Source organism: Hippopotamus amphibius, chromosome 6 (assembly GCF_030028045.1).
Source record: "Hippopotamus amphibius kiboko isolate mHipAmp2 chromosome 6, mHipAmp2.hap2, whole genome shotgun sequence".
Taxonomy (NCBI): domain Eukaryota; kingdom Metazoa; phylum Chordata; class Mammalia; order Artiodactyla; family Hippopotamidae; genus Hippopotamus; species Hippopotamus amphibius.
In genome coordinates this window covers 50,914,367-50,934,519 of record NC_080191.1, presented here as the reverse complement: position 1 = coordinate 50,934,519, position 20,153 = coordinate 50,914,367, and the positions used below count along the sequence as shown (strand labels likewise).

The window sequence follows — 20,153 nt, the reverse complement described above, 5'->3', positions numbered from 1 at the left end:
TCTACCCAGAAATCTATACCCATTAAATTCAAACTTCTAAAAAAACAAGACAAAGAGAAAAGCCTAAAAGCAGCCAGTGAGAAAAGACACATCACCTATAGTAGAACAGCAGATTGCTCCTCAGAGACCACAGAGGCCAGAAGAAAATAGCACACTGATGCTGAAAGACATAAGCTGTCACCCCAAATTCTGTACCAAGTGAAAATATTCTTTAGGAATAAAGGTGAAATAAAAACATTTTTTTAGGTAAAGGAATGATAAAATAATTTGTCACCAGGAGACTAGCTCAAAAAAGAATGGCATACTTCACTGTGTATGACACAGCAGAAACAGGCACAAGAGTGCAAAGCAATTATACTCCAATAAAGAGCTTAAAAAAAAAAAAAAAAAAGAATGGTAAAAGGAAATTCTTCAAAGGTCAAAAAAGAATAAAAGAAAATGGAACATTATCAATAAAGAAAGAGCAAAGGAAAGAGTAAGCATATTGCTAAATGATAGAGTATTACTTTCCTCTTGAGTTTTTAAAATTATATTTGACATTTAAAAGCAAAATTTTTCACAAGGGTCTCAATATGTGCAGAGGAAATATTTAAGACAAAGACACTAAAGAGGAAGGGGTGTAAAAGGGGCTGAAAATGTGGTAGTTATGTTCCAATTTAAGTGATAAAATGTTGATATTAGTGAACTTTGATAAACTATGTATGTGTATTTTAATCCCTAGAGCCATCACTAAAAAAAAAATTTATGCAAAGAGATATACTCAAAAACATTAGAGATACTAATTTGAAAAGATATAATACATGCACCCCAATGTTCATAGCAGCATTATTTACAATAGCCAAGACATGGAAGCAACCTAAATGTCCATCAACAGATGAATGGATAAAGATATGGTGCATGCATACAATGGAATATTACTTAGCCATAAAAAAGAATGAAATAATGGCATTTGCAGCAACATGGATGGACTTAGAGACTATCATACTAAGTGAAGTAGGTCAGACAAAGACAAATATTATATGATATCACTTACATGTGAAACCTAAAAAATAATACAAATAAATCTATTTATAAGACAGAAACAGACTCACAGGCATAGAAAACAAATTTATATATAACAAAGAGGAATGTGGAGCAGGATAAATTAGGAGGATGAGATTAACAGATACACACTACTGTATACAAAATAGACAAATAACAAGGATTTACTGTATAGCACAGGGAACTATATTCAATATTTTCAATACCTATAATGGAAAATAATCTGAAATATATATATAATATATATATATACACACACATATATAACTGAATCACTTCGCTATATACCCAAAACTAACACAATATTGTAAATAACTATAGGTAAAAAAAAAAACACCAGAGATAAATGAAATGGAATCCTACAGAATGTTCAAGAAATGAATGAGGGGACAGAAAAAGGGAAACATATAAAATGTGACAGAAGTAACAGAGCAGACAAATAAAATAGCAGATGAGCCAATTGTATCAAATATAAATTACACACAAATTAAAATACAAGAGTAACTTGGATATACTTATCAAAACTAAGAATTTGGATATATTTTGACAGAAAAATTACACATGTAGAAAGCTGAGAAAAATTGTCACACAAATGAGAAAATATATATACACAAAAATGCTATTTTAGAGCATTGTTTCTATCGGTAAAACACTGGTCTTAACCTAAATGTCTGTCGATATGAAATTAGCAAAATACGTATGTAGTCATCTCTCAGTATCTGTGGGGGATTGGTTCCAGAATCTGCCACATATACCAAAATCTGGGGACACTCAAGTCTCATAGTTGGCCCTCCTTAATCTCAGATTCAGCCAAGGGCAGATCATAAGCATAGTGCTGTATTTATTGAAAAAAATGCAGTTCTAAGTGGACCTGGGCAGTTCAAACCTATGTTATTCCAAGATCAACTATAGTTACTGTTACCTTCAAACAATGGAGAACAAGGTAGATCAATAAATATTAGCATAAAAAATGTCCATGGTTAGGGGAAAAATACAGAATGATGAGTACTGTATGATCTTACTGTTGGTATAGATTATATATAGCAGGTTTACATATATTTGTAAGAAAAAGGTTTAGGAGAGTATACAGAAATCATTTGCTATGATTGTCTGGGTAGCTAGAATCATAGGGAACTTTCATTGACTAATTTAAACATTTTAATAGTGTTTGAACTTGTTTTAATAAAAGCATATATAATATTAATAATAATGAACTGAGAACAAAAATATTGTCATTTTGGAAAAATGTAATTGAATGATAGAAAAATAATTTGTCATGGCATATACCTTGAAAACACTGTTTAAAGAACAAAAATGTCGCTGGGTGGGAGAGAGTTTGTTTCAAATGCTGACTGCAGTCTCTGCCCAGAGAGTCTGGGTTGGGATATGGGAAACACAAGAGGTGGTGTTGATGCTGGTGTGTTCTGCACCCCCCAGTTTAAGAAACTCTGAATTCTACAATAATATTGTGCTTAAAGAGTACAAGGGTTAACCAGAAATAACAGATAGCATGTTTTTTATATGGATAGATAGACGGCAACTGGGGAAAATTATTGGCCTCAATGTGTGTATTTTCTCTGTTTATTCAGAGATAAATGAAAGTGTTCAGAGAAAGGCTGCCAAGAGCAATACATATTTCAACTGGAGGGCAATAACTTAATTGCTTTTTTCAAGGTGCCCATGGATGTTGACATTGGAAAGCACCCGAGGAGGCCATACGTGGCCCAGTGGTAGTGTTATCACTGCCAGGTGAAAGAAGAGAGAAAACTTCTCTGTTTTATAATACCGTTTTTTATGCTACTCAATAAATTTTTGAATGATGTCGAAGAATCTTGATGCTATTTACTTAGAATCCAAACTGGAAAAAATGGGACTATTATTATAGGGAAAAACAATATGCTGGCAGAAAAATCTGAACTTTAAATGTCATGCCGCGAGGCTCTCACTGGTTGGTTAACTTTGAAGAAGTGACGACGGTAATTGCTTCAAGAGACAACAGGAAAAGGGGGAAGAAAATCTACGTAATAAGTCAGAGAAGGAAAATCAATGTTCAATAAGAAACAAATAAGAAGGTGCCAATAAATGGAAGAAAACAAATGATGGGGAATAGCTTTAAGGTGTACAAGATGGGACAGGGGAAGGAAAAAATATAGGGTAGAGGATGTATCTCCAGTACACTATCCTGAATCAAGCAGTAGAGGGTAACAAAGAATATTTTTATGAACAGGTTTCTTAAATATTTGCAGTGAAAACCAAAGGATATACATACAAATAGTGAATTAGAATTGGAAAAGGAAGAAAATCAAAAATTAAATTGTGTATGTCTGGAAAGGGACAAGAAAAGAAAATAACAATATACTTTATCTTGTCAGAAATATTATGTCTCATCTGCAAAGTGGTGCTGACTCAGCCCTACCACCTGGGAATTAGGGAGTGAGAGGTAAAATGTTTGCTCCTAGCCTAGAGAGAACAGATTTCTACCAACTAGAAAACCAGGCAGCCATCTCTATTGCATGAACACAGCCTCTGAAACAGCAAAGTTCTTGTTTTCCTCCCTTTAAAAACTGCATTTGTCTGTCTATTTATTATCATTGCTATCAGGATTCTTCTATATCCTTCTAGGACTAGAGTCCCAATTTTAAAGAATGGACCAAAGTAGAGGAGGACTAACAGGACAGTGCCGTAATTCGGCTTGCATATTTACTTTACAAAAAGAACTGTAGATTGGACCAACTTTGAAAATAAGAAATACATATTTGGAAAAAGAAAACATCTAGAAGGTAATAGCTTCTTCTATATATTTGCATACACTAACGAATACACTAAGTGGATGGGACGCTGGATGCTTCATACTCAATGCTATAGAGAAAAATGAAGCAGAGACGGGAGACAGTGTCAGGGTTTCAGATAGGGTGGAGGGTAAAAGCTCAGAATGAGTGTCTGAAACCCAGAAGATACTTGGGCATTGGCTATTATGTTCTAAAACAAAAGGTTATTATCCATGTATTTCATATGTAACCAAATTATTATCCACATAACAGTCATTATATAAAGGAAAATTCAATATTGTTATCCCAAATAAATCACATATATACCCTAAGTGAATAAAATCTTGGAATGCATACTGCATCTGAATGAAATATGAATCAAAATAAAATACTCAACAGAGGGGAAGCTATAGTTAAAAAGAAAACAGTGAAGAGGACTAACACTTTTATGTATAGAATAAGGGATAAATAATTATAAATATGTGTTCAATGATAAATACTAGTAAAAATGTTTACTTAAAAATCATATATGTCAAGAAAACATTGGGACTTCCCTGGTGGTCCAGTGGTTAAGACTCTGTGTTCTCAATGCAGGGGGCACGGGTTCCATCCCTGGTTGGGAAACGAAGATCCCGCATGCCGCAAGGAGTGGCCAAAAAACACCCCAAAAAAACACTGAAACAAGAGTATTAGGTGGGTTTTATTCTAAAAAATCAAAAGAAACTGTAGATTCACAATAATTAAAGCAATATGTTATCTGAATAGGATAAGGAAAATAGTGAAAGACAGAGTCCAAAACCAAACGAGTTCAAACTGGAAATTAGTGTATGATAAAAGTGGTTTTTAAAATCAGTGGGTAAAAGCTAGAAAATTCAATATATAATGCTGGGGCAACTGGCTGAGGTCTTGGAATACAAAATAAACCAGTTCTTCATTTCTTATAGTAGATAAAACAAATGAAAGTGCCAGACATTAAAACTAAGGGGAAATGTTTTTTGTATTCTTGAAATAGAATCTTACTTCAAATGACAAAAAATCCTAGACTCTGTAAAGAAAGACAATGACATAATTGACTACCTAAAAATTACAAGTCTCAGTTGGGTGGAAGACACATAGTGAAAAGACCAATTTAAAAACACTTCCTTTGTATTCACATATATTATTAACTACAACATATAAAAGAATACTTAAGATTCCATAACAAAACTTTAAATAACCTGCTTTATAAGTAGGCAATATGTAGGCAATTAAGAAGTATGTAAAGGATGTACAGATTTGATGGGATACCAGAGGAACTAAGCAAGTTTGGGCAAAGGAACCACAACAAAGCCATATTGCAGGAGAGTCGGGCAGAGCTTTGCCTATGATCACTGTGCATCCCCTCTATTGTTGCATCTTGACTCAAGAAGGATTGTTGGGCAAGAGCATCTGGGAGGCTGATCATGTGCTTTCCCCTGGCTCTACCAAGGAGCAGGAGGAGGAATGATCCATCCCTTTGGCTTCCACAATAGGAGGCAGCAGTAGGGAAAGAGGGAAGGAAACTAAGAGCACTGAGAATCTACTATTTGCCAGGACCTTTGCTAGGTTCTTTTACATAATTACCACATTTTATCATCACCTGTATTTGTTCCATGATATATTACATGCCTATTCTCTTGAGGGAGGTAGTCCCTTTGCCTTTGTGTACAAGGGACCCTGAGGGGCCAATGTGGCTCTACGAGTGGATCTAGAAATGCTGAGTGCCAGCAAAGCTTTCTCTCAAGTCTCAGTGAGCATGAACGTGACCATGCGCTTTAGTGAGGAGTGTCGGTAAGTGGCCTGCAAAATAATTTATATGGAACCAGTTGAATCTCAGTGCTCAGCAGTCTAGCAGCATCTCCTGCACACTATTCCTCAGGTGAGGCCAAAGAGGAACCAGAAGAAGCCCCTGCACATGAGGTTCAGTCTTTCTGACTCCTAGACCTCTTCACTCAAGGACTGTACTATCACAGGTTAAATGACTGCAGCAGACTGACATTTCCAAATTGGACTAAATATATTTAAAAAAATTTCTGAATCTAAGTAAGTTTGGCTTTCTGAGGAATCAGTACAGTTAAAGAGAAATAAATCACATCTTCTTTGCTAAATGGAATGTCGTGTTAATAAATGTTGATCCCTATCCAGGAGGAAACTGGAAAAGAAGGAAGGAAGTCGGGAAGCAGAGAGAGAGGAGGGTGGTGGGGCAGGAACTAACAGGGGGGGTTTAATGTTCTGCTGAGGCTGTTTTGAAATTTGTAGTAACTTTGAACTTTGTCCCACCTCAAGTTGAGGCAAATGTGCAGAAGCGGGGCCAGATACCCAGGCATCCGACCTTTCACTATCCACTTTCTTAATGCCATATCCTCCCTCTCACTCCTCTGCACGCGTTTAATAAAGTCGACTCTGCCAAGTCTGCCTTCTGATTGGTAAACAAAGAAGACAGAGGAATTTAGCAAGTTATTTTCTCTTCTGACAACGTTTTGACTTTCAAACATTGCTCTATCAACAAGTGTCCAAACTCCTATTTTGGATATCAGAGGCTAAGATTACCTTCTTTACTTTCCTACTGTAATGACCCTATTAATTCCTAAGCATTAGCCTCTCAGGATTCCCCATCCCAGAAAGAGAGATGGCTCTGGCTCAGTAAGGAAAAAGTCACGTTCTTAGAAATACAGAATGGAATGATTAACTTTCCTCATGCCCTCAAATGTTCAAGAACATTCTTTGTCTGTGACCAGGACCAACTTCATGGGCATGTGACCTGTGCAGTCACATGGAGCCCCACACTCAGAAGGACCTCATGCTTTATTTAAAGTGCTAATACCACTGTTTTGAAATTCTTAATTTTTGAACAAGAGGCTCCGCAGATTGTGTAGCTGGCCCTGCCTGTGACTCTAGGCCCTTAGAAAAGAGCATTCATTCTACCCTTAAGACCCCAAAGGTGTTTAATATAATCTAGCATTGTTAGATGTGGTGTGAGTCTACTTTGTCGTATTAACTCAGGGGTTTTGAATTCTCTGTTTGTGCTTCTTACTATTCCATTTGCTTCTTTTCAGGCAGAGGTAAAATACTTCCTGTGTCAGCATGAGATTTGCTAACATGAAAACATATCTCAAGTTCAGGACAAAAAATGGATTGGATCAAGCCTGTCAGTAGCATATACCAAGAGAGGACTGGACCACGCTCAAGCTCAAGCACTCTCCCGACCATGAGTCTGATACCACATCAGAGAAGGGAAAGCCCTGTGCATCCACCTGTCCACCCACCTACCAAGCCCGCTTATCTGAGAGGGCAGAGGCAGCAGAGGGCCGCCCCTCTGTGGTCCCGGCAGCATCAATTTAAAAAGCACAGGGAACTGGTATCACAAGAGATACAACTGCATTCTTTTTAATCTCAGATTACGTATGCAGGACGTTTCCCCCAGTGGGTACTCAGTTGATAGCCTTCATAAACTGCCTCATCTTTTACTAACCTCATTATTAGCACATGAGACAAATATATTTCAATATGAAAGACACAAATTTTAATGCATGTGAACATGAACTTACCATCCAGTAAAGTTTCACAACATACTTTCCATAGCTATTAAACAAGGGTATGTGACCCTTCACAGCTTTGCACAGAGAGTATATGTGTTCCCAGGGTTTCCAGACCAGAAGAGGAGGTTCCCCTGAAGTCCCTTTAAAATAATTGTTCAAAGCACCCGCATTGAATATTTTCCACACGGCATAGATTTCACTGATAATCCATCTCATCAGCTAGAGATAAAAACCAGTAGTGTTCATTAGTTATCTTTTAGTTGTTGGTACTGTAATTTGAAAGGGGGTGGGGAAAACAGTTGAAAATCTGCTTCCAGTAGTAATATTAGAATCTACATGTAATATATTCCACATATTGATTTCTGACCTACAGAATAGTCATAGATCTTGCTTTTGTTCTCAGAAAATATAGTCACAACACAAGCTAAAACGTCTTAGCTAAGAGCTGTCTCCTAGAGTAGACTGTCAATGATTTGACATTGACCTCCATTTTAGCTATGTTTGTGTGTGTGTGACAGAAAAGGTGAGAAGAGAGAGGGAAACTGTATGTTTCTGATAGCAATGATGATTTTATCTTGGAATTAATGTTTTATAAAGGACTGAGCTACTCTTCTATAAATGTTGAGAAGTTTGAGAAGGAAATGATTCTTTTATGTCTATAAAACCAATTAGACAAGCAATGAGACGAGAAAGAATGAAAATTATGCCCACATTTAATTATACTCTAAGTCTCATACTCATGCATTGATCTGCAGGTACAGAAGTGCTCCAAGTAAAACTCCTATGTGCAGGGTTTTCAACAGGGAGCAAGGCACAGTGGAGAGTTGAACTTCAGAGTATGTTTTAACTGCCTTGTTTGTAAGGAGATTAAATACTTGAGACTAACGTCATAAGATTTATGTTTTCCTTAATTTGGTTATCTAGAAAATTTCTTAAAGTTTAAGTTGAAAAAGGCAAATCAGATATCCTCCTGTATACCTGGAGGTTTTACTATAGAATTATTTTACACTTCCCTTGTAGAATCTAAAATATGACACAAACGAACCTATCTGCAAAACAGAAAACAGACTCGCAGACATTGAGAACAGACTTGTGGTTGCCAAGGGGGAGGGGGCTTGGGGAAGGATGAAGTGGGAGTTTGGGCTTAGCAGATGCAAACTATTATATATAGAATGGATAAACAACAATGTCCTACTGTATAGCACAGGGAACCATATTTGATATCCTGTGACAAACCATAATGAAAAATAATTATATATGTATAACTGAATCACTTTGCTATACAACAGAAATTAAGACAACATTGTAAATCAACTATACTTCAATCAATCAATCAATCAATCAATCAATAAAAATATTTTACACTTGCCTTGAAAATATGCTAAAGTCTATGTATGTTTAGAATTCATAAGCATATTTTAGACTAAACTATAAAATATAAAACAATTCAGAGATAATTTTATGCTAACCAGTACAACCTGGGTAAAGAAATAAATATTTTGATTTTAATATTGGTCAAGATATTAAAGATAAGAAAGACAAAATCTTTGAATGGATAATGACTATGCCCCACGGACCTTAGGAGAAAATAATCAAAAAGCCCCTTTTCTGATGTAACTGCCTTAGGGGAGAAGAACGGGTCTGATTCCATGGATAGAACCCCAGGTGGAGATGGGGGATGTGCATTCCCACAGGCTGTAGGACTGCTGCACTGAAAATCTGGTCTGTTTCAATGAGGTGTTGCATTTGAACCCCACCCCCTGAATTCCCTTCATTGGCAAGTCAAACAACACCAAACATCCCATTCTTGGACATGATGTAGGGCTAGACTGGCAACAACTTTATGTCAATTTCTAGGCACATGGATCCAGGGGAGAAATTGCCCAGACAGTGGGAACCCGGCTACCCTGGTCCATTGGGGAGAGAACAGGGGCTTAAGCAGTGCTAATTAATTAACATCTCCCCCACCCATTCTCTCCCTACTCAATTAAAGAGCCTTCTTTGCCCTTTGAGTGTCTGGGTATGAAATACTCAGTTATACCAAAACTTAGAGGTGAGCAAGGGAGCACTGAAATTGACTGACTGGGAGTTGTTTAAGCAGGTCCAAAAGGCATTCTGCAAAGAGGCTTTTCTTTGGTTCACACTCCCCTACCTACCTCACTGCAGAGTAAATGCTCATTTGCTGAAAACAAGTCAAACAGGATTTCATTTTTCACAACCACTGGAGCCTGGGGAAAAAGAGATATTACTCCTTGGGAAAAATAAAGGAAATGTAGCTCAGTGAACATGTGCTATAAACAGGCCAAACCCAATTTCATTTCTCACAACCAGAAGAATTAGAAGAAATAAAAAATAAGCATATTATTATGTAAGATTACCCTGTTAAAGCTGTAGCTGACATTAATTTAATAATGTCATGCCTACAAAATACAGTATTTTAACATATAATAAAATGTGATGATATAACATATGCAGATAAATTTAGCATGCATACACACACAAACTAAGTTTAAAACCTGATTTGAAATTTAAATTAACTACTCGAGTTAAACCTTAAGCTTAGTTAACATCTGGTAGCTAGAAAAATATCTTCATCTTGGATGAAAAATATTAGCTGAAACAGTTTTCTAAAACCTTGCTCAATTTTTTTTTATTTATTTTTATTTTTATTTATTTATTTTTTTAATCTTGCTCAATTTTAAATCTTATGTCTTTTAAAGTTAATTTGGTGGTCATTATTTAATTGGTATATATACAAAGTTGCTTTTATATATTTAGACCAGTAAGGAATAAACATAAGAGGGAAAAATATGACTTGTAACAATTTTTTAATTAGTTACAATTAATATAAACCTTATGTATTTAACATATCAAATTAACATGAGAATGGTTTTGGTTAGCAACAAAGATTTCTTTTTAAGCTCTTTATTGGAATAATATTGCTTTACATTCTTGTACCAGCTTTTGAGGTACACCAAAGTGAATCGGCTGTATTTATACATATATCCCCATATCCCCTCCCTCCCGTGACTCCCTCCCACCCTCCCTGTCCTGACCTCTAAGGCGTCTCCCATCATCAAGTTGATCTCCTTTTGTTTTACAGCAACTTCTCACTAGCTATCTAGTTTACATTTGGTAGTATAAATATGTCTATGCTACTCTCTAACTTCATCCCAGCTTCCCCTTCGCCCCCCCAACCCCCATGTCCTCCAGTCCATTCTCTGCATCTGTATCCTTATTCTTGCCCTATCACTGGGTTCATCAGTACCATGTTTTTAGATTCCATATATGTGAGTTAGTATACAGTATTTGTTTTTCTCTTTCTGGCTTTCTTCACACTGTATGACAGACTCTAGATCTATCCACCTCATTACATATAGCTCCATCTCATTCCTTTCTATGGCTGAGTAATATTCCATTGTATATATGTGCCACATCTTCTTTATCCATTCATCTGTTGATGGGCATTTAGGTTGCTTCCATGCCCTGGCTATTATAAATAGTGATGCAATGAACATTATGGTACATGTTTCTTTCTGGATTATGGTTTTCTCTGGGTATATGCCCAAGAGTCGGATTACTGGATCATATGGTAGTTCTATTTTTAGTTTTGTAAGGAACCTCCAAACTGTTTTCCATAGTGGCTGTACCAGCTTACATTCCCACCAACAGTGCAGGAGAGTTCTCCACACCCTCTCTAACATTTATTGTTTCTAGATTTTTTGATGATGGCCATTCTGACTGGTGTGAGTTGATACCTCATTATGGCTTTGACTTGAATTTCTCTAATGAGTAGTGATGTTGAGCATCTTTTCATGGGTTTGTTGGCGATCTGTATGCCTTCTTTGGAGAAATGCCTATTTAGGTCTTCTGCCCATTCTTGGATTGAGTTATTTGCTTTTTTGGTATTAAGCTGTATGAGCTGCTTGTATATTTTGGAGATTAATCCTTTGTCCATTGCTTCATTGGCAAGTATTTTCTCCCATTCTGAGGGCTGTCTTCTTGTCTTGTTGATGGTTTCTTTCGCTGTGCAAAAGCCTTTAAGTTTCATTAGGTCCCATTTGTTTATTCTTGATTTTATTTCCATGATTGTAGGTGGTGGGTCAAAAATGATCTTGCTTCAATGGATGTCATAGAGTGTTCTGCCTATGTTTTCCTCTAGGAGTTTTATAGTGTCTGACCTTACATTTAGGTCTTTAATCCATTTGGAGTTTATTTTTGTGTATGGTGTTAGGAAGTGTTCCAATTTCATTCTTTTATATGTTGCTATCCAATTTTCCCAGCAGCACTTATTGAAGAGGCTATCTTTTTTCCATTGTATATTCGTGCCTCCTTTGTCAAAGATAAGGTGCCCATATGTGCTTGGGTTTACCTCTGAGTTCTCTATTCTGTTCCATTGATCTTCCTTTCCATTTTTGTACCAGTACCATACTGTCTTGATCACTGTGGCCTTGTAGTATAGTTTGAAGTCAGGAAGCCTGATTCCACCAACTCCATCTTTCCTTCTCAAAATTGCTTTGGCTATTTGGGGTATTTTGCATTTCCATACAAATCGTAAGATTTCTTTTTCTAGTTCTGTGAAAAATGCCCTTGGTAATTTGATTGGGATTGCATTGAATCTGTAAATTGCTTTGGGTAGTACAGTCATTTTCACAATGTTGATTCCTCCAATCCACAAACATGGTATGTCTCTCCATCTGTTTATATTGCCTTTGATTTCTTTTATCAGTGTCTTATAGTTTTCTGCATACAGGTCTTTTGCCTCCTTAGGCAGATTTATTCCTAGGTATTTTATTCTTTTTGTTGCAACAGTAAATGGTAGAGTTTCCTTAATTTCTCTTTCTGCTTTTTCGTTGTTAGTGTACAGGAATACAAGAGAGTTCTGTGCATTAATTTTGTATCCTGCTACTTTACTAAATTCATCAATTAGTGCTAGCAGTTTTCTGGTAGAGTCTTCAGGGTTTTCTATGTATAATATATCATCTGCAAAGAGTGACAATTTTATTTCTTCTTTTCCAATTTGGATTCCTTTTATTTCACTTTCTTCTCTGATTGCTGTGGCGAAAACTTCCAGAACTATGTTGAATAATAATGGTGAAAGTGGGCATCCTTGTGTTGTTCCTGTTCTTAGGGGGAATTCTTTCAGCTTTTTACCAATTAGAATGATGTTGGCTGTTGGTTTCTCATGTATGGCTTTTATTATGTTGAGGTAATTTCCTTCTATGCCAATTTTCTGGAGAGTTTTTATCATAAATGGATGTTGAATTTTGTCAAAAGCTTTTTCTGCATCTATTGAGATGATCATATGGTTTTTATCCTTCAATTTAGCAACATAGTTTTTTATAGAAACTAATGCCATCAATTACTCTTAATTATATGTATAACTAGCATCTTGAAAACTCAATAAAATATTTTTATATGTCTAAGAAAAATTTACCTAAAACTACCTTGAAGGCCTGAATTGACTCTTATGTTCATAATTTATAAACAATTTGTAAAATTACGTGCATATAAAACTTTATGTATATATATTCTGGTTTGTCTGATTTATGTATATATATTCTGGTTTGTCTGATTGTGATGCAACACTTCTAAAACACCTATACCTTTCAGTATATACCAAATGCATTAAAATCAGCTAATTATAGATTAAATATGTATTAGATATCTAAGGTTTGAGAGGTTAGACTTAATAGTCACCTGCTAAAAAATGAAAAGGAGGAACTGACAGAAAGACAACAAATATTAAGATGGGCATCTCTATCCCCTATACCTGGGGCAAAATAAATCTTTAGACATCAGTATCTGTTTAATATGATCAACATTCAAGGACCTGGGCCATCAATATCTGGTTTTCAGAAATAAACAAATCTGATCACTCACTCTGTCATTAGGGTTTGTTAACCTCCTTGGTTGGAATGGTCCCTGTTGACTTTGATATCTTAAACTTAGGCTTTTAAGTTTTTGATAAGTTAGCTTCTCTTTGACTTAAATCATGTCCTTTGATCTCATATTTTGATTAGTATTCTGGGGTATGTTTCCAGTGCTCTTTAAATTGCGGGTTACAATTATTTAGTGATTCATGAAATCATTTAATGGGTCAGGACTACACACACACGCACACACACACACACATAATGTCAGGAATATATATACGCATGTATATGGAATATAATAAAATAGAGTAACTTCATATAGAAAGGTCATTTTTGTTTTGTAACATTTTTGTCTAAACTTTACGTATGCCCATATTTAATGAGTCTCAACTTAAAATGTATTTATCACTGTGGACTCATACATTAAAACTTGACAAGCACTATTCTAAAACTTTCCTGCTTAGTTAGGCTTCCAGTTTTGGCTGTTCTGGTCCACATTCCAGCATGACAGATCAACAGAAGGAGTTAATGCAGAGGCAAGGAGAGGTAAGAAGATGGATGGCAGCATTTTGATAAATACAGGAGAAGTGTCATTTAGCAAAAATGAATCAATTTATATTCAGTACAAGTGTATCTTTCAGGACTAAGGTATGCTAAAAGAGAAAAAGGTATAAAACTTTCTTGCTTATTCAAACTTACAACACTTACTGTATGGAATTCATTTCCTTCATTTGCATGGAATGTAAGCTCTGCACTTACACTTGAGTAGAGCCTCAGTGTTATTAATAACATATAAATATTAAGTGCATTATATTAACATTACAGAATGTACATCCTTCATTTCAATGTTACCCAACATTGTAAGTAATTTAAAGGTAAGGTTTTTGTAAGTTTGATTTATTTTGTTTAAAATGTGTTACAGATAGGCATTCAATAAATACTCTGATGGACGAAGATGTACCTTCTTTTTTCTCATTTTAATAAATATTTAGGATTTAGGATTTCTGACTTTCTTAACTAATAACAATAATTGAAAAATATGATGGATAAATCATATTTTCTGCATTAGTAGCAGTGCTTCTAAAAGCTAAAACTCTCAGGAATAATATCATTTTGCATAGAAACAGAGATGCAATGAATTCCATAATTACAGAAGAATCAGCTCCATTATAACCTTTTGACTAGCACTAAATAACTAATTTAGCCTACTGGTTTTCTATGCATTAAATGAAAATGGGAGATTCAAGAAGGGAAAAAAGCATTAGTGATAATTAAACCCTTGGAAATGTCAAATATATTCAAACTAGCATAGCTATTAATTAGGAAGATAGCCCAGTGGGTCTAAAGTTTTAATGTCCATCAGTGCTATTTAAAATGAAGTTTTCTCGGGCAATGTCCATGTCAGTGTGATTCAAATGGGGTTCAGAAATGAAAGCGGTGCTTGGAAATGCTTCAAGAATTCCTGAAATAGATCCAAGTGCAGATCTCTTGGACTGGAAAATTAACGCTTATTAACACTAGAGTAAACAGAACTTTACACCACGTAAGAAGCAGAAAGGAGAAAGTCTGTCAGAAATTAAGGAATAACTTTTTGCAGCATTTCAGGTTATAATTTGACATCAAGAACAGAAGAAGGAAACTTGAAGCCCTAAAGAAAATTTCAATATTCTCTTGGAAACCAGTGCAAACTATATTGATAAATATTTATTTCTAATTTAAATACCAAAAAACAATTACTTTTTCTTACTAAATACCACAGGAAAAAATTGCCCTAAACGGCTTTTAAAATGCAAATTTTCATAACTAGGATATTATATCTCATAGTTAATACGTATTTTGTTTAATAGTAAAAAATATCTCTTACCCGATTAATTAAAAAATCCTGTGGACGTTTCCAGGAATAAATTTTCAATGATGGTGGTAATTCAATCTTTCCTTCGGGGTCTTCAAAAAAATTCTATATAAAAAAAGTATTAAGTTTTTCTCCATATAGTTTAATAAAACAAAAAGCAACTCTATCCTAATAAAAATGAATACATGCATTGAGCTGATCAATAAATAAGCATTTATAGAGCAATTTGTGTGTTGGTTCTCAGAGCTAGTTCATAGAGTACTTGGAGAATACGGAAGTTAACAATACTGTATTTAATTAATGAAACCTTGATTACGGAATAGCAATTTGTTTGCAGAGGAAGCAGTCCAAACAAGCATGAGTGGCTTGGAAATGTGACTTAGGTACAGTGGATAAACAATTTTGAATGGGCCAGATATGGCCCCATTTTCCACTGAAAATACTGTGTTTTTTTAATCTGAGTAGAGAAGATTGAAAAGTATTTAGTTACTTCTCAGTTAAAATCATAAAAACGGTTAGAATCATAAACAAGATTATATGCAAATGAAATTTGTACCTTTGACCTGACTTTCATTTATTAATTGTTTTAATCAAACTTGTTATTTTGAGATAATTGTGATTCATAAGCTATTGCATGAAATAATACAGAGAGTTCTCTACCCAATTTCTTCAGTGGTACCATCTTGCAAAACTATAGAACACAACTAGGATATTGATACTGACACAGCCACGATACAGAACAGTTCCATCTGCACAAGGATCCTTCTTATAATCTTTTATAGCCACACCCATCCTCCAACTCCCCAGTCTGTGCTTAATTCCTAACACTTGGCAATTGCTAGTCTAGTCCTGACTTTTATAATTTTGCCATTTCAGTAATGTTATGTGAATGGAACCAACCATATAGTCTATAACACTTTGGATTGGCTTTATTTCTTTCTCTCTGCCTAATTTCCTGGAGATTCAACCCATTCAAGTCATTGCAGGTATCAACAGGTTGTTGTTTATTGCTGAGTAATATTTCATGCTATGGATGTTTGTTTGTTTACCATCTGCCCATCAAAGGCCACCTGGGCTGTTTCCAGTTGGAGGCTATTACTAGTAAAGCTGCTATGAACAATTGTGTACAGATTACTGGTTTTTGTGTAAACGTAAGTTTCCATTTTTCTGGGATAAATGCTCAAGAATTCAATTAATTCATTAATTTTCGCACCCCAACTATGGGTTAATTAGTGAGTTCTGAAGAAGGAATGATAAATTCTCATTGCTCACAAAGTGGTAGGGGATGGGGAAACTTTACAAAAAATATGAAAATTTCTAGGGGTACAGACAAAATGCTAAAGGAACGTAATATAAACTATCTGTATGGGGAAAAAAAGAATAAGTTTCACCTCAGTTAATGGGGACAGGGGCAAAAAAATACTGTTTTGTGATTTTCATTATAATTATATGTTTACCCTAATGTTGGTGTGGCTTGAGAAATAGATGATATTTGAGGTCATTGTCTGAGCATTGAACATAGTAAGTGTCTATGTGTATTTGGAGCATGTAGTTTATTGTCAAATTTAAGATACTGAAATAATTCAAATGAAGACAAAGGCAACCCCAACATCTAGTCAAAATGATGGAAGAATGTCTTTGAAAGATAGACTGGTTTCTTTTCAGGAGATGCACTAGACTTCTGGGGTTTACTCACATTGCTTTTTCCCCTGCAAATATTAATTTAGTAATTTTAAAGTCCCCTATCTGACAACTCCAAAAGAGTCCCCTGTGGATCTGTTTTTATTACCTGATTTTTCCTCTTGATTTTTCGTCACTTGGTTCTCTTTCTCTTCCTGTCTGGTAGAGTCTGATTGTATGATATATGCTGGATATAAGAATTTTTACAGGTTCTGAATGATGATGACTTCCTCCAGAGAGGAGGATTTTATTCCTTTGGGACAGGCAGAGTACAGGATGAATTTGACCTAGTCAACACTGGATCTTAGGATTTGGCAGGGCTGGTGTGATTTTGGTTTGTTCTTACTCAGCAGAATGCTGTAGCCACGTTGGGGCACTAACAGAAAGGCTGGAGTGTTTATCAAGGTCCCCTCACTTGGCATACATTGAATTCCAGTCTCTTGCTATCATTGTGAAATCTTTTCTGCGTTGTTTAGCTTCCAGACTGCTGCTTTTTATTCACTTGCTCAGCAGCAAAAGCTTCACACATGCAGCTTAGGAAGTAGACAAATGTCTCAAAATAAAATTGTATACAAAATTTTCAGATCATTTCTCTGTAGCTATATCTGGGATTTGGGTTCAAGTTCTGGCTGCTTTGGCAGCCCCAGACAATATTCTCTTTCCCTTCAGAAAAACTGACATAAGCACCAGGCCACTCCTTTCTGCTTTGTCTCTAATTTCCATGCCCTGAATTAATTAATGTCTTTAAGGAAAAAAATAGTGGGGCTTATCCCATTGTGATTCCCTTTTCTCCAGGATTTGAGCCCCTCATATTATTAGTGATACTCTTTCCATGTCACTTTGCTTTAGGTATATTTCTTACATCAACCTTAGAGTACTTCATAGTATACTTCTCAATTTGGTTCACCCATTATATCCTTTCCTTGCCATCACTTAGCTGAGGAAATGAGACCTAACTCTGGACTTACAGGGAAGGGTCAGCTCATCTGAGGCTGATTTCCTGATCACTAGCCTCACATCTAAAGAAGTGGCCTTCTGTAAAATTCCAAGGATAACTGCCATGGTTAGGTGCTTAAGGCAATTCATCCTGGTAAAATATGGGTGTTGCAAATCATGGCTAGAGCTAATGTGCCACCATGTCATAGAAATGCAATCACAGTGCTCATAATGGGGAAACTGTTGCTTCCTGAATTGTGGAACAGAACTGGGGGTGGGGAAGCAAGGTTCTATCTCAGATGGCACCACTTTGCACCATCATAATAACCAGGACTTAAGCTGTGCTCTCCTACCAGGTGAAAGCTGCGGTGGCAGAATGGGGTGTTAGCTAAGGTTCTGAAGTGTCACCCTCCATTGGAACAGCCCTTGTTCACAGCAGGAGTAGGGCTAGTGCTTCCCAAATCATGCAGTTTTATATAGCAGCCAGCAATAGTCCTATATGTTGCCCCCAAATGACATGGACATCAAGTGACCAGCACACTTATTACCTCTCCAGTCTCAATGGTTTTCTTCCAATAAATATTCTTCCAACATACTTGCCCTTGTTTCAGTAACACTAAGATCAAGAATTTGATACCTGACCTTCCAGAGATCTGCAAGAATTTTTCATAGTCATCTGATAAAAGCATGCTTGCATTCTAAGATCCTTAAACTGTTGTTTTATATCTGATTTCCTATTTCAAAGTTTTCAGGCACTTCTGCTCTTCCCTTCCCTGTTGCTCCTTCACAGTTTGAAGTGACGCATCTCTGGATATTTTCCAGAGTTCAGCTGCTCAACTGAGGATTTGCACAATCTATCTTGCTGATGAATATTCACAAACAATCCCCACAAGATCTGAATTTCTATTAAAATATGTAAAATATGGCCATTTCCATTTGAACCCAGAGAGTTCCAAAGTCCTTTGCATTTGTTTCATAATTACCTTAAGTACATTACAAAGAATGCATTCCCTTCACATATTGCTATTTGAAATTGTTCAAATACTAACAGCATCAGCAATTAGTTATATTTATCTTTTGTAAACAAATTACTGGTATGAATCATGCAGTTTGTGATCATGCGTTTTGTGAACAAAATGTAAATGCTAATAAGTACCATTTCAGAGTGCTCTATGCAAATACAGACACTAAGAGTTCAACCTACCCATTGTGGCAATTTTGTTTGTGTTTTGAAAGTTGTATTGTGTTCCAAAAGTACTTTTGTTGAATGAATTACTGCACCAAATAAGTCCATCATACTTAAAATGTAACCCAGACCAGTATCTTCTACAAGGAAATTTTTAGAAATAAACATTTTTCAGTAAACAGAAGAATCTAAAATAATATAACTGGAAAATGTAGGAACCCCATTCTCAGCTCCAATCTCAGGGACATATCATGTTTAAAAGCCACAAGTCAATGAAGAGTAACCAAGATTTTTACCCAAATATCTCGGGGGCAGATATTAAGAAAGATTCCATTCTTACAGTAACATTTCTTAAAAATTTTATCTTTCTTATAATCTCTGAATAACAGCTCACAGTTTTGTGAGGACTTCTCATTTTCTAAACCACCATCTCTAAATGTCTGGTTCCTAGTTCTGTCCAAAATCCACTAGCTAACCTGTTCTATCAATTTTCCCTTTCTTTCATTATGACTCTTTGGTTATTTCTCTCCCCCCATTTACTCAAATGTGATTCACCAAAGCTCAGGACTAAGGCTTGGAAAGACAAGGTAGGATGTGGGGAGGTGAGATGGACAAAGACAAAATTTTCCATTGCAGCACTATGTACAATAGCCAGGACATGGAAACAACCTAAAATGTCCATCGACAGATGAATGAATAAAGAAGATGTGGCACATATATACAAGGAATATTACTCAGCAATAAAAAGGAATGATATTGAGTTATTTGTAGTGAGGTGGATGGACCTAGAGTCTGTCATACAGAGTGAAGTAAGTCAGAAAGAGAACAAATACCAGATGCTAATACATATATATGGAATCTAAAAATATGGTATTGATGAAATCAGTGGTAGAGGAAGAACAAAGACGCAGAGGTAGAGAACAGACTTGAGGACATGGGGAGGCGGGGAAGGAGAAGCTGGGACAAAGTGAAAGAATAGAATTGACATTTCTATACTACCAAATGTAAAATAGATAGCTAATGGGAAGCAACTGCTTAACACAGGGAGATCAATTCGATGATTGCTGATGACCTAGAGGGGTGGGATAGGGAGGCTGGGTGGGATGCTCTGGAGGGAGGCTCAAGAGGGAGGGGATATGGGGATATATGTATAAATATAGCTGATTTGCTTTGTTGTACAGCGGAAACTGGCACAAAAGTGTAAAGCTATCATATTCCAATAAAGATCGAAAAATAAAATATGTCATTAAAATTTTT

General features: G+C 35.9%; 1 protein-coding gene across 1 annotated transcript in view; it reads right to left on the bottom strand.

The window, feature by feature from the left end:
- ADGB (androglobin) overlaps positions 1-20,153 on the bottom strand; it is a 159,620-nt gene that overhangs the window by 115,853 nt on the left and 23,614 nt on the right. Inside the window, exons 3-5 of the mRNA XM_057739476.1 lie at positions 15,107-15,199; positions 9,523-9,594; positions 7,376-7,585 (exon numbers count right to left, since the gene is read on the bottom strand). Coding sequence (XP_057595459.1) covers positions 7,376-7,585; positions 9,523-9,594; positions 15,107-15,199 — 375 coding nt within the window. The remainder of the gene's footprint in view (positions 1-7,375; positions 7,586-9,522; positions 9,595-15,106; positions 15,200-20,153) is intronic.